This window comes from Betta splendens, chromosome 16, assembly GCF_900634795.4.
Source record: "Betta splendens chromosome 16, fBetSpl5.4, whole genome shotgun sequence".
Lineage (NCBI taxonomy): Eukaryota > Metazoa > Chordata > Actinopteri > Anabantiformes > Osphronemidae > Betta > Betta splendens.
Window position 1 is genome coordinate 20,317,951 of NC_040896.2, and position 15,393 is coordinate 20,333,343.

Here is a 15,393-nt window from a genome sequence, read left to right on the forward strand (position 1 = left end):
GTGGATGTGAAGAAGAGTCACAGTTGGACAAAGAGCTGTGACTGATGTAACTTTGAGGTAAATCATTTGGTACAGTTTTAACTGCTTGCTGTTCATTCAGAGGTTTTGGCTCCTTTCGGTGAATTGTCTTTTAGGTTTGTTTTCTTTGTGGCACCGTTTAACTGGTCTGTGCTCTGGTGTTTCTACGGCCGACAGAAAAGCAGCTGGGAGGCAAAGAGAGTCAGAGAGCTGAATGGGGCAGTGGCGGGTGGCATCCAGAATGTTTCAGCAGTGTATAACTGTGTACAGGAAGTAGTTGGAGCATGTGTCCGGACTGGTGGATGACAGTGATAATGGAGAAGGAGGGAGCTCTGTTTGGCTGAGGTTGACCTTGCGAGTTAGTCTCAACTAATGGAGAGAGCACATTATATGTCATTGTGACAAAACATGAGCAAAATATCAGAACATTAAATCTTCTTACTAAAGATGCCTGTGGTAAAGGATAGTTCCTGTGTTTCTTTTCTACAGATTTTCCAGTTTTACATGATGATAATGAGAATCATTAGCAGATGACAAAGTGTCTAAGGAAGCAGGACCTGAATGACTTTCACTATGTGGCTGTTGTGTATTTACAGTCGGCCACTCTCTCGCTCTTTTTAATGCATCTCGTTTCTTTACCCTCGTGTGCTTCCGTCCATATCACCTGGCGCTCTGCGGCCAGATGCCGCCCGCTGCAGTCTATTTTTATGCTCTTCCCCTAACCCTCCCTAGAAATTGAATGTTCGGACAGATAAAGCTTGAAGGAAGCCCGTCCTGGCCCGGGCTGTGTCCATTAGGTTCCACAGCTCTGTGCAGGGGAAGTGAAGTGAAATGCGATGTGTTTGGCCCGGGGGCTGCACGAGTGCAGAAGTTTCAGATTACTTCACCTCTGTCCTTGGCCCTAAGGCGTCTACAGCTACTGTATATACATTCACATGGGCTCCAAGAATAGCAGCAGGACCTGTCAGCATACAGTAAGCCTCCCCTGTTATACTCTGTCTCGTCCTTATCAAGAGCTGATTCATTAGAACCTCTGATGAATTCTGTTCATCTTTGAATTATGAAATGATTTGCTCATAATAGTCCATAACATTTAATGCCCGCTGGTTCTGCATAGTGTCCTACACAGCAGCACCGACAAGTGTTTCTCATTTTGTAGGTCACGCTCCACCCTTCAGCCCTCTTTACCTCCCCAGTTCTCCCTGCTGGGAATCCTACCACCACTGTACGTTGTGATTGAATATTTTTCACTCTTTTAATTAGCTTGAATTTTTAAGCCTCTTAATCAAATTGAAAATCCGCCCGCTCTCTTTGCTCTGCGAGGCCACACGGGGAAGCAGTCCTGAACGAGGGCGAGGTTAGCGCTGAAGGAATGACTTTTCATCACACAGGACGCTCCCAGTGGACCCAGTTGAACTTTTGGCTTTTTCTGAGGCAGAAATATGAAATTATGGCAGCAAATCAAATCGTACAAATCTCCATTCTGTGATATCGCTCTGGTGACTTGCCCGACCTGCGTTTGCTCAGGCCGTTTCTGCACTGATGCTAGTAGGGAGGTTGTAATCAGAGCCACATCTTTAAAAGCTCTCCCTGGTGTACTTTAGATTAAGGTCAGTTAAGGCTGTGTGGCGCTGTAATCCAAATGCCCGGCTAAACACATCAGAGATCTGCTCTGCTGCCTCCTACAGACGCAGCCTTAACGTTGTGTGCACTGGTCTGGGAAGTCTTTGACTAGATACAGAAGTGAACCTTAAGTGACGTGGATTGTGATTCGGTTTTGCTGTTTTTAAGAACTTCCAAGTTCCCATTTGATTTTGTGGGACTTAAGTACTTTACTGATCAATTTTAATGTGTTACCTGTAAGCTAGAGGACCTACTGTATGTAATCGTATTGTGGAATATACCAGAACACATTCAAGATTGGGAGTGTTACCATAACAACCTCACCATGACATTGCAATTCCCTACTACTGTACAAGTAGCCAGTACAACACCAGGATGAGCATGGATGTTGTATGTACATTTAAGTGTTTTTCCATTAGAAGCATGGCTGCAGCCTCCTGTTAGTTGCAAAGCACCTCGCTGGCTGTTGTTTCCCACTCCAGCATACAGTACATGCAGACGTTCAGAGTTTGAGGGACGGACGCAGGGAGGAAAAGAACAACACTGGAACGGAAGTGTGCACATGTGCAAAGTGAGGGCTGTGGCCGACAGTGTCGTTTGTAGGGTCGTGGCTTACTGGACTGTGTGATGGCGGTCACGTGTAAGTTCATGTAGCGCGCAAGCTCTACTTCCTGTCAAGGGAAGCTCAGATCAGAACGTGTGGATACGTGCTTCGCTGCCTTGCTTAGTTGTGTGTTTGCGTGTGAGGCAGGGTGCGAGTGTGCGTGTGTGTGTGTGTGTCGTGGCTTGTGGTGTCCTCACTGTTCCCTCTCGCTGTCCTCTCTCGTATGTACGCCCTCACCCCCCCCCCCCTCCCACCTTACAGGAGATTTGGATGGCCATTGGTGGGACCATGCGTCTTGGCATAGCAGCGAGGCCTCCCCAATGTCTTTGGTGAGACATGTGGAGCCCTGCCTTGACCCCCTCCCTCCCCCCTCCTGCCCTCAAACCCCCATCTCTCTCTCTCTCTCCCTCTGTCTGTCTCTTTCCTCCCCCCCCTCGTATCCCCCCTTCTCCCAGAGTCTTTTGTCATTTCATGTTTCCTTCGTTTTATTTACACCTTTGCATGTTGTTTTTCTGTTTTTCTTTCTGTTTTTATCCCACACCTGTAGGGGAAAGTCAAAGGGGAAAAAGAAAAACTATTGAGCAGGCTTTTATGTCCGAGCCGACACACACCTTATCTGAGAGGCAAAAGAAAATGGTGCGCTTTGGGGGCCACTCATTTGAAGAGGACTTGGCATGGTGTGAACCACAGGTTAAAGACTCGGGAGTTGATACGTGCAGTAGCACTACCCTAAACGAGGAGCATAGCCATAGTGAGAAGGTACTGAGACAATCTAGCCTGCATTTTGTTATTATTATTTATGACCTACCCATCCAGTCTTTGTTTGCTCTCTGTCAATAAGTGTAAATAGGTTAGATGTTTATTTTTGACTTTCATTTGACGTATAAATTTTCTCCTACGATTCCGTTCCTTTTGAATTTTATTTAATCGATTACTTTTGTCTCCACCTTGCTCGGTGTTGCTGAAAGTCTTTTGGGGGCACCCTCTTTGCTTGCTACCTGTACTTGCTGTTTTTGCTCCCCTGACCCCCAACCCACCCACCCACCCCCCCAAAAAAAGAAACTACACATTTAAAAGTAGTTGCAACAGAAGAACACTGACACACAAACTTTCTGTTTGTCATGGCACATCCTGTAGGAATGTGGGTTTCTCCTAGTTGCATGCTCGTTCTCCTCCGTATGTTGACTCTCTCTTGAACCTTTGATCTTGATGTTGTGTCCTTGCTCTGCAGCGGTAGGAACACCTTTTCTAGAGGCCCGTCCCTCTCACTCTACAGCCCACCCCTCAGCACCCAGTCCAGACAGAACCCCCCACCCCGCCCAACCTTCCATTCACTTCTGTAACCAAACTCAAACGATTGTAAGCACACAGACAGGGAAGACTTTTGCACAAAACAACTTAAAAAGCATTTGTTTTTCTTTTTTCCCTTCCACTGCCACATCTGTGATTTCACTGTGTGTCCCATAGCTTTATTCTGTGCTGTCGTTCCATCCTTTTGATCTTTACTCTTACACCTCATGGTCTACTTTGTTTGTTCTTAAACCATAGATTACCCCCCTCCCCCTTTTTTTCATTGTCAGCTTTCCCCTCACTCTACTTGATGGTGGTTGTACGTGTGTAGTGAAGCACCGGACTAAAGCTTCCTCCGGTCTTCCTTCCTCCTGTTTAAAGAGCTGGTTTGAGGAGTGTTGGGGCTTTTCTCTGCATGGGGCACTGCATGAAGCTCACTCCACCGTCACACCAGCAGGTTCACACAAGCTCTGGGAATGTTGTCAAGTTGTGTATTTAGTTATTTTGTGTTATAAATCCATAAAGATTTCCATCAATGCTTTGTCTATGATTTCCTCCAGGAACAGTATAGTGCACCAATTATGTAACTACAGTATTTTAGCATTTTGTTGTGTAAAGTCAACAGAGTTTGTGTGAACTTTCTTTCTGAGTGAATTAATATCCCCCCTATTGCCCCGTTCCATTATGTCTGCTTTGGTCTGAAGTGATCAACTTCAAATGGACGAGTTGTTGAACAAACGATGTGTTGTTGCTCTGAACCTTGTAGCACCCGGTGACGTGGCAGCCGTCCAAAGATGGAGATCGTTTAATAGGTCGCATTTTTCTCAACAAGCGCATGAAGGACGGAAGCGTGCCTCGAGACTCAGGAGCTCTGCTTGGTCTGAAGGTGAGGTTCTTGTTTGGAGTCACCATCATTCTACTTCTATCAACATCATAAACTATGAGCATTTTACACATATGACTCTTTCTAATAATCTCTCACAAGCTATGACTGACAGATTCATTATTAGTTACCTAACTCTGTTTGTGAGGACCCTCTTGAATGACCCATATACAGTTCACAGTGCACAGTTGTACTGCAGGAGCAGTGGAACCAGCATATTTGATTGCTTTGGTCGTTTCCCTGATTACAGCTTACGGCTCGTGTGATTACGGCCTTTCAGCCGCTTTGTTGTTCCACCGCGGTCACCTCACTGCTTATATGATATTTTCTATTTCGCTTTTGTTTCCTCATCACTGTTGCATAAATTTGTGGGCGGTTTACACCGATAAACAGAAACACAAAGCTAAGCGCAGGAAGTCGGAGGAGCCACGAGGAAGATAAGTGGCGCAGCAGCCAGATAGAGAAAATCATTACTGACTGGATGAAGCCCCTGAACTGGCATGCTTGCGTCTGCTGGTGCCTGTGTGCGTTTCTGTCCGCTCAGCAGCAGCCAGCCAGCTCTGCAATCCAGCCAGTCAGTCCATCACTCAGGCTGCCAGCCTCACCCACGCTGTCCATCTCTCTCCACCCCTTTTCCCTTACAAGGCCCTCCTCTCTGGATCCTGCCCGTTACATAAAGCCATTACATTTAGCAGACTTCCCTAAGCTCCTTTGTATGTTGGCATTCAGCAGCCATTAAGGGGGATTTTTATTTGTATGATGCCAATGTAAGCCTCACAGAGTGGAACACAGCAGCTCAGGCCTGTACAGTACACCTCCACACAGCAGCACCACAGTGGGCAGCTGGAGACGGACTTTTACCATTGACCCGCATCCTGTAATGTTTTTCTTACGGATTCATATCATACAGTTGAGCCAAACCATGCAGCCTTTACTACAAATGAACTACTGTAGTTTCTACATTCATTTCATTCCTAATCCAGTCACTGTCTGTTTCTACAGGTTGTGGGAGGCAAAATGACAGAATCTGGCAGACTTTGTGCTTTCATCACTAAAGTGAGGAAAGGAAGTCTGGCAGACACTGTCGGACACCTCAGACCAGGTATTAAATTACCTGAAAATATGAAATAACAGAGAGTAAATAAGTTGATTTTGTTAACTGTCATCTTTAGTGTTATGTATTAAAATGTGACATTCAGTGTCTCTGGTGTTTTTTGCAGGTGACCAGGTACTGGAGTGGAACGGGAAGCTTTTACAAGGAGCCACATTTAAAGAAGTTTACAATATCATACTAGAATCCAAGCCTGAGCCACAGGTGGAGCTGGTGGTCTCACGGCCTATAGGGTGAGAGTTCACCGTTCACAGTGACGTCACAAGTCGTGGCTTTTGTCATTGTATAGAGACACATAGCTTATGTTCTGTCTGGTGATAGTCTGTTTATTAAACATCCAGTCCTCCCTCTGCATCTGGTTCCGTCTGGCTCCGTCGGCTCGGGCCTTATATGGGACCGAACCCAGCTAAGCCAAAGCCCGTCACCTGCCTTTCACTCCCGCTCCCATTTGTTTTTAAAAGGGGAAACTGGTTAAGGGGACGCCAGCCTCGCTCTGTCAGTTCTTATACCTGACCTTAGTGGTATTTGCGCCACGGTAGGAGGTGCCAGGCCAATGAAGACTAATGTGTTGCTTGCGGTCATTAAAGCACAGTGCACTCAGCATTAGCTCATATTGATCCTTGCTATGCCTACCTTCTGTTCCGTTTAACACACTCACGCTCATTTTCTTCTCATTTCAGAGATATTCCAAGGATACCAGACAGCACACATGCACAACTGGAATCAAGTGAGTCGTTTTGGGATCTTTAACCAATCGTATTATTTAGCCTACAAACATCAAGTCTTGGAAGTGTTTTGGAGAGTTGATGGTGTCACTGTGTATTATCCTCTTTGTTTCTCCTTCCTTTCCTCCTCTCTTTTATCCAGTGTGTTCATTTGCATCTACATAAATCTGACGGTCTTATTTGTGCCATGTCAGGTTCAAGTTCTTTTGAGTCTCAGAAAATGGATCGCCCATCCATCTCGGTCACATCCCCCATGAGTCCCAGCATGCTGAGGGATGCCCCCCAGTACCTATCAGGACAGCTCTCAGTAAGTAACCTTTGCCAGACATGAGGTCAACGTGTTAAAACCTTTTGGAGGAGGGTTGCACTGTTGAGGTCAAATGAATAAAAATGATCAATGAGTATATGAAGTGTTTATGTGACTAATATGTAGCTATAAGCTACAAACTGCGGTCTATCACGCTGCCCATTGAGCTGGCCCTTTACCAACGTAGAACAGGATTGTAGATCATGTTACTGTGTGTGTGTTGTCCATTATCTAGTAGAAAAACCCTCCTGGGGTAAATGGGTAGAGGGCTGCATTAGAGGAAAAGATAAATCAACTCTCAAATTTAGTATCAAGGGAAATAGATGTGGTTTTCTGAGCAGCAGCTCCATGAAATCCTTTTTTCACAGCATTGGTATTAAGCAGAAGAAAGTTGTTGTTTTTGTTGAAATCATAAATATAATATTAGACAGTATTAACATGTATAAGACAATAAGTCAGAACAAGGTCTGCAGTCTGCAAACACTGTCCATGCTCAGATAGCTTGTATATTTATTCAGCATTTCTTTTAGAGCTAATGACTGGTGAGTAATTCTACAGAGTAAAGAACTGTCCGTCTGATATTTTTGGTTGGGGATAACAACTGGGTTAACGTCACAATGACGCAAGCCCTCAAAGAAGAGGAGAAAGGGTCCAGGGAAGAAAGAGCGGAGATAAATGGGAGCCATTGAAAATTTGCTCAAAGGGTTTTTGCAACAGAACAGAGAAGCTTAGGGACTATCAGACTCCACTATGTTCAAAATTAAATTCATAAATAGGACATTGTGAAAATAATAATTGCACAACTTAATAAGACAGACTTTGGAATTGAAATATTTTTAAAAATATAAAAGGCCATTATTATGAAATGTTTTTCTAAAATCTCAGCTGAAGGGATGTCTGAAAGTTGAGTCATGTACCAGCTAGTAAGTTACGATCCCATTCCAGCCTGTCACATTACTGGCTCCGCCCAGTCCTCCGTGATTGACAGGGAAAGCCATTTTACTGAAATGTCAGATTATTTAGAAAAAATACTACAGTATGTCTATGCCTCTCCTTTCTCTAGATGCTGGTATTAGGAAAATAATTACCATGAAACAATATTTGACAATAATAGACAAATGTTTTCCATCAGAATTAAAATTATTCTATAATTCTAAAACTCCCACTGATTTATACAGTTATTTTTCTGTAAACTTTTTTCTCTAAACATTCTGTTTATTTAATGTTGAACATATTGGAGTTTCTTAAGGGCCTAGTAATCTTTGATAAAGCCCAACACGGAATCTATCTTCCATCTACAGCTACTGTACCATCTGTTGTTGTATTAAGAGCTTATTGTGAGCTTTTTGTCCTTTGTGGGGTTCTGGTTTTATTGCATTTTTATTTCCTTTTTTTGCTGTTTAATTTTGCTTATGCAGAGCCAAAGCCTTAGTAGAAGAACAACGCCTTTTGCCCCTAGGGTCCAGGTAATGGGCCCGACTGAAGGGCATAATCTCTGTTTGGTCCTTGCTCATTGACTGTTGACTGGCCTTTTTCTGTTCCCATACTTTGGAAAATGCATTTCTGGGGAAAATGGCAGCTTCAAGTTTCCCTCTCAGTGCAGTGCATTGTCATTTTTTCTGTTTGATTTCCTTTACCACTGTTATGATGACAGTTATTAATGGTCATTTTAACCCGTTCACAGTTGGTGCATGCTCAGCTAATACATATAATATATTTTAAGAGACACTCTTCCATTGTTTGATTGTTGATCTTCTACTGAATCAGTCAATGCTTGGGGATCTCACTGGCGACAATGCAGAAGAGTGTCTCTATGAAACCTTCTTGGACGTTGAACTTTGTTTTCTGCTTCAGTGTGACATGAACTCAGGCCTTGAAAACTCTAACTATACACACTCCAACAGAAGGGCTCATGTTAATTAACAGTAAACGGATAACGGGTCTGGAATGTCATGTTGCAGTGAAAGGATGCCAAGTTCCCCCATTCTGTTCTGAACGCGAATTGCATTTTCCCTTCTAGATGATGGGTTGACGAATAAGCAAATTGTACCTTCATTATAGCAAACTGCAAACTGAGGAAATGCTTTCCTTCACTGCCAGGATCTCCTTTAATCTGCTTAATCTTTGTTGTAGTTTTTGTTTCATAACATGCATTGATTCAGTTACCCTCAAGGTTCATACTCAGATCTATGAGCATTTACATTGCTGACACTGTTAGGTTGTTTGAAAAGTAACATCAGCAAACTTTAGATAAATCTGATGATAGAATGTGAGTGTGTGTGCGTGCGTGCGTCCGTGCGTGCGTGTGTGTGTGTGCGTACAGTATAAGTAGTTAAATACTGGAAATGTATTTACATTGTTTAAGTTGGACCCTGTGTATTATCAAATCAAGTCTTTTCTTTTATATCTTGCTAATTCACAGACAGACAGACACATGCTTTATCTTTGTGGGCCAAAGGCTTAGAGATTATTTGGTACAATTTGTTTCTGCACAAGTCCCCTGCTGACCACATTTGCTAATATCAGAGCTACTGACTTGTCTTGAATGCCTTCTCTTGCATTGCTGCATGTATAGCTGACAGATAACAACACAGACCCTCTCCATGATTATAATTTTGAAAGAAGTATGGACGAGAGCTTAGAAGTCCTATATCTCATTTCATCAACGTTTTAAAAGGCTCCAGTTGGACATTTGCTTCTAAGTCCTCTGTTGGAGTCCATACTTCCCTGATAGTGTGAAGTGACTTTGGTTCCTCTTCCAACGGCATGATTGATTTCTTCATGTCAATGTTCATTGAATATCTGAAAGAGCATTATTAGAGGCACCAGTGATAGTCATACACTAGTGGAATTGACATTCAAGCCACAAAGTAGTATCTACAAAATAATGCCAATGCACTATTTATAGCAACTTATACAGTAAAATAACCATGATGGCCAAAAGCTCACTCCCATTTTACGATCTTACGTTGACATGTTTAGTATTATCATGCCATGTTGACACTGCCACAGTAACTCCACGTTATAATGAACACTATGAGTATTTCTCTGCTGAGCATGTGACTTTATGCCATCTTATGGAGTAGCCTCCCCCACCCCCCAACCCCTGAAGGGTACATACAGGAGAAGACCAGGCTACTTACTGTATGTTGTCTTCTCCTGGATTATTCCCTCTGTTTGTACCTTCTGTTGGTCCTGAGGCGTCTCTCAGCAGGTGGTCTCTTATCTGCCCGTACAGATCAAACTGTGGTATGACAAAGTGGGCCATCAGCTAATCGTCACCATCCTGGGCGCCAAAGACCTTCCACCCAGGGAAGACGGCCGGCCCAGGAACCCTTACGTCAAGATCTACTTCCTCCCTGACAGAAGGTAAGAGCAGAAAGAGTTTCTATATACATATATATATATATAGATTAGTGAGCAGCATTGACTAAGTGTTTTGTAGCCACTGAAGTGATTTGACATCTGTGGATGTGTTCAGAAGTGTTGGTTGTTGTGGTGCAAAAAGGTCATTTTCATCGGCGTGTGATAGTGCTGTGCCCTGTGCTGTGCCGTGCTGTTGCTCTGTTGTATTCGTGGCTCCTCTCTATCATGGTTCTAAATAAAAACAGTTTGAATTATTGTTCCTCCAGTGACAAAAGCAAGAGGAGAACAAAAACGGTAAAGAAATCCTTAGAACCCAAATGGAACCAAACCTTTATGTATTCGCCGGTGCACCGGCGGGAGTTTCGGGAGCGTATGCTGGAGATCACATTGTGGGACCAAGCCAGGGTGCGGGAGGAGGAGAGCGAATTCCTGGGCGAGGTAAGAAAACCAAGTCCCACCCATCACAGACATTGCCTGACACCAGCCCCTAAGACTTCTCCTTGTGTGTGGTGCATGTGGAGTGTGCCCGGTCTTTTACTGTCGTTTTTTTTAAGGTAACAGAACTGACTCTCCTCTGACAGATCCTGATTGAGCTGGAGACAGCGCTTCTGGATGATGAACCACATTGGTACAAGCTACAAACACATGATGTGTCCTCCATCCCACTCCCACGTGCCTCCCCAAACTCACAGCGCAGGCAGCTTCACGGCGAGAGTCCAACCAGGCGGCTGCAGAGTACGTCAGATCAGTCTTATTGTGACACAATCAAAATCAAAATGTCTCAGTGATTGTGAAGCCTATTAACAGTAAATGAGAAAACTCCCTCTTAATAGAATATATCATTTTGGGGAATTTATTCTAGTAATACATATAACAGGCTTTGCAGCTAATAAACATCTTGTCTTTGTCATCTGTGCCACATCAACAGACAAAGGCTCATACAACTCAGGTAACGCCCCCTGCATTCACAGGCAGTGCTGCTCTATGGAGCTGAGTGTTCTCCTCTCCTGTGAAAGATACATATGTCCCTGTACCTTGACTGTCCACCCCTCCGTTTCCATGAAGCTTGCATGATTCTGCTGCCTAGCGTGGATTTCATTGTGCTGAGCTGGTGTTCATTTTTGTGCCTCACGCTTGAAATTCGCTCGGCGGCAGACGTGCACGCTCCAGGAATCAGATTTTGCACACGTTGGTCTTTCCTTCTTTGTGTGTTCACCTGTTAAATATCTAATAATCCCACCCAGCAATTCACACTATCCATATCCTGAAAACCTGCTCTCAGTCCTCATCCTCAATTGGTTTAATAAAGAAGTGAGGCTGATAAATAGTCCTGGCAGATACAATACAATATGACCCAATTTGATTTTTCTTTATAATGCATTGTTTCATATTTTGTGTTTCCTGGATTCTGACATGTTCTTGAAATTGTCATAGAAGAATCAGGTGACCACTAGTTGAAATACAATAAAACCCACATTGGCTCATTCCACTACTGCTTCTGTGAACACATACTAGTTACCATATTGTAGAGGACTGTACTTCTGCTTCACGCTCCTACTTTTACAAAACAGTAAAGGATTACTTGCTCTCGCACCAGGAAAATCTTTTGGGTGTTTGTGTTAATGCGAGGTAAAAGAGCTGACAGCTGTAGAAAGTTTCCAGCGAACTGAGATGAATGTTGGGAGCAGTGCTGCCAGAGTGCAGCACTTGTGATTTGTGAAAAAGCATGCACGTCCACTTGATTTAAGTTGACTGGCGGTGGACAGACTGCAGGAAAGGGGTCAGGCTACTGGGCAGCTGTGAAGCTGTATCACGTTTCGTAAACTGAACGAGTAAACGTGTCAGTTATCTTTGCTCCACTGTAGCTTAACTCTTTATCGTAGCTGCTGCATATTTTCAGATAGAGAAGCCAGAATGCTCTTCTGTAGGTCTGTGTAGTATCTATGTTTCTGAAGTGCAGGGACTTAAGATGGAGACTGGGAATATGTCTGTGTCTTCCCTCTTTCTGGACCCTCTTTTTATCTCTTCTGACTTCCCATCTTTGTCTTTTTCTTTATCCCCAAGGATCCCAGAGGATAAGCGACAGCGAGGTCTCAGACTACGATTGTGAAGATGGTGTTGGGGTAATAACAGGTACAGTATAAAAAGTCTCCAATGCCATCAATGATGCTGTGAAGAACAAAACGGACATTTCCTAATCTTCTAGAATTAGATTTTTCTTTAAAACCTACTGACACGGATCAATACACAGACACAATCCATCCATTTTTATTTAACCTTGCGCATTTTGCTGTCAATCAAATGCTTGCTAGACCTGAGTTGTGTACAAATACCATCCTATCACATTAGCACAGTAGAGTGCTGCAGCCCAGCAGCAGCAGCAGCAGTGAGGGAGCAGGGAGCTGTTTTCTCTGCACTGCTAGTTGCTGTTGTGCAGTAGTCACTGAGGCTCCGGCTGCACGCCCACGCTGCACATCAGTGAGAGGCAGAGCTGTTAGCAGCCACAGAAAAGAAACAAGTACCAGCCTTCAAAAAAGAAATGCTTTCCTAATAAATATGATCCATTCTATTTTCTTTTATATGTAGATCGCAAGAGCTGTGTCAACTGCAAAAGCTTTTAGTGAATTTAGCCAATTGGAAACAGCTGTTGTTTGAGTGTTAAGATGTTCTGCGTGTCTATTAGCAAATTGAAGCCACAAGGTAGAGGGAGCAGGAATATCAGAAACTGCATCAGAGAAGAGAAGAATGGATTGGGTCAGTGGGCCACAGACAGAGAGGAGGAGGCTGAGGCTAAGCTTTCTGATGACACTCCTCCTCCAGCCTCTTTAACATTCTCATCAGCCCCTTCCCTCCTCGCCTCCTGTCAGTGTCTTCAGCTTCATTCACAATGCAGGGAATACCACTTCACTCTTTGTCCAGGCTCCACCATATCTCAGTTTATTCTGCAGCTTTTGCTTCAAACTGCTGACGCTGTTATTTTGGAATAGGGAGGAAAAACAGTGTTTTCAAGCCATTTAATTTTACGCTACACTAACCTCTGGGTTTCTAATTGACTGGTACATGCAGCACCATGCAGTTTATTAGTCAAGTGTGCATTAGTTATTAATGCACAGGTTGTGCTCGTGTTACTGTCATTCAAAGTATAGATACTGTTGTCAGATTCATTCTGCACAAATTTTGCATCAAACTGAAATACTTATAACGTTCAGTCTAACGTTGACCCACATTTCTGTTCCCTCCTTCTACACTGGTGCTGCACCAATCTTCTTGTTACAGCCTAGTGACTGTGAGAAAGGATTTTCCTTGTTATATGTGCTTTACGGGCAGGGTGTACTCATGCATGAAGCAACATGTCAGGTGGAAGAATAGTTTTAATTTGGCCCTGCATCAAAGCGCTCTGCTCCACTGGATCTACTTTTTAGAAATAGCACATTTCATTTTCCCTGTTAAACCTACAGTACCAACCTGCCGTGATGAAGCTAGTATTTATCATAGTTTATTAAACTGTATGGTAATGGTGCCAAATGTGGGTCAAGATTTGACCTGCGTCTCCTTGTGATCAGAAATTTATATATAAATTACAGAATGCAATGGATTTAATTCAGTTACCAGACTAAGATACATACTTAAAACAAAAAATCTCATTGCAACTTCCTCAAGTGAAGGTCAACATGTCTCGTTGTACCTTTCCATCTTTTTCAGCGTTTGATTCAGTGTCTTTGCTAAAACTAATTTTAATATGCTATACACTCTATTAAATATCAATCAGCTTTAATACCACTAAGCACTGGCCTTAACCGTGGCTACTGGCCATGTCTGATTATCGGTTAATGAACTCTTTCAAGTTCATTGGACTAATCAGCTGTGCAGAGAAAATTCATTATAATGTTTCTGATTTTAAAGGCTATTTTAATGTTTAATGCACAATGTTAACAGGGCACATGAATTACACTTAGGTCTCACTTTTGAAATGTAGATACTCAAGCATCGTGAAACTACAGTCTGTGGAATAACTGTTCCTCCGCTCATTTATTTATTATAGATCTTAGTTTACCTAAACGTGCATCAACAGCACCAGATTTGGCCTCAGAAACGCACATGTGACACTGTGACCTCACTATACTAATAAAGGACAGCACTCTCGTCTCCACAGACTACCGGCCGAACGGCAGAGACTTCCAGAGCTCCACGCTGTCTGTCCCCGAGCAGGTGATGTCTTCTAACCACTGCTCTCGGTCAGCTGACATCAACCGGGCGCGCTCCCGCTCCCCCAGCGTCCCCCCACCCTCCAGGTAACTCAGCTGAGCACACGCCTGGACCGACCCCTCACACAGGGATGCTTCTAGACTTTTAGGCTATTATTGTAGCTGAATGTGGTGGGCAGATGTGTAAGAGCTGGTCCAGTCTACTTTAACAGTTCAGAAAATGATGTGTGACTGCTTTCCCTTTCTCAATGTTCATGTTTTCCTGTAGTAACTTATATCTGAGTGTGTGACTAAATATTTTTGTTCTGCAGTGTGTTGTCGGTTCCCTTTACAGTGACACTGTGTTTCTTCACAATTTACAACAGACGATTGTTCGTTTGTGCAGTCCTGAACATCAGGGGGACTTTAGTTAATGCAGCAATGATTCTGAGTCGCTGCTCAAAATGACTGCCTACAATAGACAGTATTTGCATGGGCAGTATCTTTGCGTCTTTGTATATGAGATGGTCAAGGGAATGCGGTCAGTTATCCTCCATCAGCACTTATTTTCTGTGAGGGTTGGTTAATGTTGTTCCAAGAGTCCAGTCACAGCCTTGGCACTGCCAGGCTGCAGCTACTTTCCCCTCTTCAATTAACTTTATTTGATATTTCCGAAGCTTGGCCTACTGTAAATTAGTGTCAGACGCAGAAAAGGCACTTACCTAAATTGTCTGGGACAGCGCTCATTTGAATGTATTTCAGTTTGCTTTAATTAAAAGTGTCCAGTTATTTATTGAAAACCGGAGGAAATGACACAGGAAATGAGTCATGGAGAAGCTGGATTCGTCCCAGAGCCGCTAGGATGTTACAGTAAACATTCAAAATGTCGTGTGGACGTGTTATAGGCGCGTCAGGACGTGACACCCAGGTTCTATTGTTCACTGCGTGAATGCTGCTGCCATGTCAGTCTCCAGCTCCGCTCTCATCCATCTGTGTGGTAAAGCTCCTCCTCTGTACTTTGGATGAGCTTTCTCTCTGTCTTTCTCAGTCTCCTCACCCCTCCATGACTCTCCAGTCCTCTATCTCTATCTCCTTTCATTCCTCTGCTTCTTCCTCAATGCCTGTTCAGACCCATCTCTGTCTTCTCTCTTTCCTCCATGTGGTTGCAGCCATTTTCTCACTCTACCTCGAACCAGATATACTCAGCCCATCGACGAGCCTCAGACGGACCCCAGGTAGACTTTTACCTGAGCTTGCATGAAGCCCCGTCTCTGCATCTCCT

The 15,393-nt window shown here is 43.7% G+C and overlaps 1 protein-coding gene across 23 annotated transcripts in view; it reads left to right on the forward strand.

The window, feature by feature from the left end:
* rims2a (regulating synaptic membrane exocytosis 2a) overlaps positions 1-15,393 on the forward strand; it is an 88,800-nt gene that overhangs the window by 45,034 nt on the left and 28,373 nt on the right. For 16 of the 23 annotated variants that reach the window (XM_055502975.1, XM_055502976.1, XM_055502978.1 and 13 more), the window contains exons 9-20: positions 2,793-3,004; positions 4,302-4,421; positions 5,421-5,520; positions 5,639-5,762; positions 6,210-6,256; positions 6,449-6,561; positions 7,980-8,027; positions 9,800-9,930; positions 10,173-10,365; positions 10,509-10,662; positions 11,992-12,060; positions 14,081-14,219. In XM_055502975.1, coding sequence (XP_055358950.1) covers positions 2,793-3,004; positions 4,302-4,421; positions 5,421-5,520; positions 5,639-5,762; positions 6,210-6,256; positions 6,449-6,561; positions 7,980-8,027; positions 9,800-9,930; positions 10,173-10,365; positions 10,509-10,662; positions 11,992-12,060; positions 14,081-14,219 — 1,450 coding nt within the window. Of the gene's footprint in view, positions 1-2,506; positions 2,575-2,792; positions 3,005-4,301; positions 4,422-5,420; positions 5,521-5,638; positions 5,763-6,209; positions 6,257-6,448; positions 6,562-7,979; positions 8,028-9,799; positions 9,931-10,172; positions 10,366-10,508; positions 10,663-11,991; positions 12,061-14,080; positions 14,220-15,280; positions 15,347-15,393 lie in introns of all 23 variants that reach the window. The other 7 variants (XM_029130425.3, XM_029130430.3, XM_029130421.3 and 4 more) reach the window with 4 other exon arrangements.